Source organism: Aphanomyces astaci (assembly GCF_000520075.1).
Source record: "Aphanomyces astaci strain APO3 unplaced genomic scaffold supercont1.210, whole genome shotgun sequence".
Taxonomy (NCBI): domain Eukaryota; phylum Oomycota; class Saprolegniomycetes; order Saprolegniales; family Verrucalvaceae; genus Aphanomyces; species Aphanomyces astaci.
Genome location: NW_009798473.1, coordinates 9,510 through 13,771, shown reverse-complemented (window position 1 = coordinate 13,771; position 4,262 = coordinate 9,510). Strand labels below are relative to the sequence as shown.

At 46.3% G+C, this 4,262-nt stretch overlaps 1 protein-coding gene across 1 annotated transcript; it reads right to left on the bottom strand.

The window, feature by feature from the left end:
* Nucleotides 1–1,645: 1,645 nt before the first annotated feature.
* H257_18750 (hypothetical protein) lies at nt 1,646–2,987 on the bottom strand. The gene is made up of 3 exons (XM_009847871.1): nt 2,886–2,987; nt 2,487–2,834; nt 1,646–2,440 (listed from the first exon to the last, which is right to left on the bottom strand). Exons 1-3 carry the CDS (start codon nt 2,967–2,969, stop codon nt 1,853–1,855), a joined length of 1,020 nt encoding a protein of 339 aa, XP_009846173.1. The 5' UTR covers nt 2,970–2,987; the 3' UTR covers nt 1,646–1,852.
* Nucleotides 2,988–4,262: the final 1,275 nt, after the last annotated feature.

The following is a 4,262-nucleotide window of genomic DNA, read 5'->3' as shown; positions in this document are numbered from 1 at the left end:
ATTTTGGCCAATCAGGAACAACCCTATACCGTCGCAGGTGATGCTCAGTTGACCATGTTCGAGGCAATGGGAACGACGACGACATTGATGCTGCGAATGTTGGTTATGTCACTAACTGTAAATAGTGATATGTAGTGTCACAATTAGGTATTGTGCTTTGCACCTTTTTTGGCAATTCCAGGGTTAAATGCATTGTTTAAAATTTTCTCAGGCTTAAATAATGTCTAAAGTAACTTGAATAACGGTTGGGTGCGTTGTTTAAAGTTACTTCATCTAATGCGATGATTGGTTGGTTGTAGGTGGTTTTACTGGCACTTTCGTAAAACAAGTTGTTTGCCGTTTTCATTCTGGCAAACAACTTGCTTTACGTCAACATGTCAAGGTGCTTGACGCAATGAAACTGAAGGAGCTATGGCCAAATACATGACCTCCCATCCGTGATCACTACAGTACTAACATTATCTACTCCGAGTAATGTGTATAACGTTAGGGATATAGTCAGGCTACAGTACATGTAGTCGTCGCTCTGTCCAATGATTCAAAGCTATGCCATACCTACAATTCTTGATCTGCTCTAACCTTAGCACTGTACGTGGAAGGCAAGGGCGCACTACGACTACACGATGTATAGTACCCCCATTTCACAGCCTAATACGGTATGCATCGTGATGAACTGGTGGTTGTACGGCGTAAGTTGGCCTGGTGCTGCAGCTCGATTAGTTAGCAGCTGAAATAAAGTAAGAGTTGTTTTATTCTGCTGAAATGCAGAACTTGTGTTTAGCGTTGTTTTATCTTCAATCGGGCTTATATTATTTTAAACGTCTGGTTGTTTAACGCAGTTAAACAACGGGCAAACTACATGAAAAGCACAATAATTAATACTAGTATTCATAACGTTATTGTGCATTTCACAAGCCTTGTCAGCCATATTTCGCATTTGATCCAATTTAAGCTGTAAAAACTATATACTAGTATATAAAGAGTAGTATATGTGTGTTTTGCCCAATGCGGAGGGACTGAGCCGATTCAAAAGTTTGGATTGGCAGAAATTCGACAGGACGTAATTTGATTGGCTTAGGTGGTTCTTTACTCCATTCGATTTTGCATTTGACGTACGATATTTGATGTTGCATTAGGCTGGCGAAAGCCATTCCGACGATATTTTCAGTGGCCGACGTGAGCTGCATGGATGAGGTAGACATATATTGCATAAAAATATTTTACATGATATAAGTCATGTGTGTGCTGAAAGGACTGTACATGCATTATTTATTTATAATATACTACGTAGTATATTTGTACAGTACTTCAAGTATATGAGATTCACGGATATTCATGGTAGGATAGCAACACACCAAACACCACTGCAAGTTGCTACAGAACGTCGAGGTTATTTCCATATTGTTGCCAGCTTCGAACACCACACTGGAAGACCACCCGAGAAGGCGGATGTTCCAACGACGAGCGACGACTAACCGTCTACGGAGCCATCCACGATGCCTTGTGTGGTTTGTCCAGACTAAACGTGGGTAATCGTAGGGGCTAAACTAGTGCATATATATACTATAACGTACCGTAGACTGTGCAGAAGTAGATTTTCGGTAGCACGTGTATTACCTGCGAGTAGTGCTTAAGTCAAACTCCTCAACAACACGTTGGGTGGTTGATATCCGTAGAATAATTCGACAAATACAAAGGAACGCATACGGACGGTATAACGTTATAGTGTACCCTACTCTGCCCATATGGTCTTTCCGATTGAAGGGGGGCCATATGATTGTCGCCAGTTCATTCTCAAACGCAATGAAAACAATGCAATTCATGTGCAATAACATAGCTTCAAATCATATGGCTACACGAAAAGGAGGCTTCGCACGAGGCCTGTGGCAATGCCACCTGCAAAGATGAAGGGCAGGACAATCAGCGACGATTTCATGAGCAAGGCCACTCCAGACAGTCCGTGGCCAGAAGTACACCCGCAGGCAACTGTGGATCCTACCCCAATGAACGCCCCACCAACTAACGACGCCGCCACCGACGGAAGCGAGCCAATGGGGAGGGGCGGGGTGGAGGTGGCTACAGCCGACCCAGCGACGACGGACACGACAAACACCAAAGTGGAGAGGTCCGAGATGGTAGGTAGGTGGAGGAATTGCGTCACTTCTCGAACGGGGGAGAAGATCTTGTCAAGCAGAATCTTGTACGACAACGTAGCCCCAAGCGATCGGTGGAGGATGAACACCAGGGGCAGCTGGAGACTACCCACTGCGATTCCGGCTAATGTCGGGAGCCAAGCTGAGCTGGGAAGGGGGAGCTCCGGGGCGACAAACTCGAGAGCTACGGACGACCCAAGAATTACCACGCCAAGTAGGGCGTGTGCAGGCCACGACAAGAGCACAGTTGTGTTGATTCTGCGTTTGTTGGCTTGCCACTGCGCAATCTAGCATCGACTTGATTAGACAGGATTTCTTTCAAGCGATACGTACCATAGGTTTAGCAAGTGCAGTCGCGAGCAGGGTGCCAGCCAAGACCCCCCCAAACACCGGCAAAGCCGTGGGGATCCCGGCGCCCAGCTGCACATACACGGAGCCCGGACACGAGCCCGAGATGTCCATCCCGATGCCGAGAAGGAGGCCCCCCGTAGCCAGCACCACCGCGTGACTCGGGTCAGCCGCCCGCTTCCGCTGGATGGCTTCGAAGTCCTTTGGTCGTAGGGCATGGAAGATGGCTTTGGACACGACGGACGTGCCCAGTGCCGCGAGGAACATCTTCATCATGGTGAACTGAGACATCGACATTTGGTTTTGGATGACCATGGGCAAGTGTACTTGGCCCTAATAGGACGAACGTGATAAGAGGGCGAGATGAGGATGTATATGAAGTACTTTATTCATGGCAAAACCGAACGCTGCCCCAGTGGTGACCATCACGCCTAAAGACGACGGCGATTTCCACGCGGAATCAGTCATGATCGTGGTAGTTGGCAGATTGGATACTGGAGACGTCTATATTTGGAGGAGCTTAATGTTCAAAATAGATGTATTTTTAGTAATCCTTCGCATCTAGGTCCAAATGGATTGATGAGACATTATTCATGGTCGATGACCTAATCATGACATGATGACTAACTCTGGCAGCCATACTGTTGATGCACTACAGTATATATTCTTGGTTGGCTGTTCGACTCGAGCTAGACTCGAGCTACAGTACAGTATACGGTACAATGGCTATTGATTACTACCTCTGTCCTGAAATGTTCGCTACAATCAGATATTTTGAATTTTGAACGTGATATCGATCGAATTATCTAAACTGAGCAATATCTACGTGAAGAGGAGATTTCAGAACACACCAATCAAGATGCTTCGAGCCAAAAATGAACCAATCAAAGAGTAAAATTCAGTAGTATATATCTCATACTTTATCCTATATGATATTCTGCGTAACCGTATCCGGATGACCGATTCCCGGGTAAAACTTCATTTATCCGAACAAGTATTTAAGAATGTCACCAAGAATTTGTTCTACTCGGACCGGACTGCTGTCTTGCAGCAGTACATTCTCACACTGTTCAATGACCAAACAACCCTCCCGCATGGTGCATTTGCTGCCGTGGCTGCCAACGTCGGTGTGGCAAGAAGAACTGTGCGCCTTACAGTATATGGGTGAATATGATCACGTTCGGACAATTTCAGTCGGACATACTTGGCATTTGTATTGGACTTAAGGGGAACATATTTTGTCCGAATGAAAGTGTCCGAACGAATATGTTTGGACATACTTGTGCATTGTAGAAACCCGCATAAGAACGATCCGCCCTCAAAATTGCGCGCACCGCAGCGTAGCGGAGGTCGTGTGTATAATTTTGTGCAGGCGGTGCCTTGGCGAGGAGTGAGCCCCAATCGTGCACTTCACCGAATGTCCAATCGATTCCTCTTGTCGGGAAAAGCGGCAGGTAGGCCGCAGGCCGTGCCGCTACCCCGACAAGGCCTGTGGTACAACTTTTCGCATTTAATGCGTAAATTCGGTTAAGTGCGTGTCCGAAGCACATATCCAGCAAATATTTGTCCGAGTCGTTATGGTATGGAAACGTACCGCCGTCAATCTAAACGACAAGCTCTGTGCAAGTTCCGACGTGTCGTCACGTATCAAGGTTCATAGAGTTTCATACGCAGCTGAAGGGTCTTGATGTGCAAGAAGTTGTCGACGATGATGCAATTGACATTGTGCAAATCCTGCGGCTCAATACAGTACTATTTAAA

Coding starts and splice junctions, on each gene's coding strand:
- H257_18750 (XM_009847871.1), bottom strand. CDS start 2,969: ATGACTGATTCCGCGTGGAAATCGCCGTCGTCTTTAGGCGTGATGGTC. Junction 2,835..2,885: donor TCGGTTTTGCCATGAATAAA/GTACTTCATATA, acceptor TCGTCCTATTAG/GGCCAAGTACACTTGCCCAT. Junction 2,441..2,486: donor CTGCACTTGCTAAACCTATG/GTACGTATCGCT, acceptor AGTCGATGCTAG/ATTGCGCAGTGGCAAGCCAA.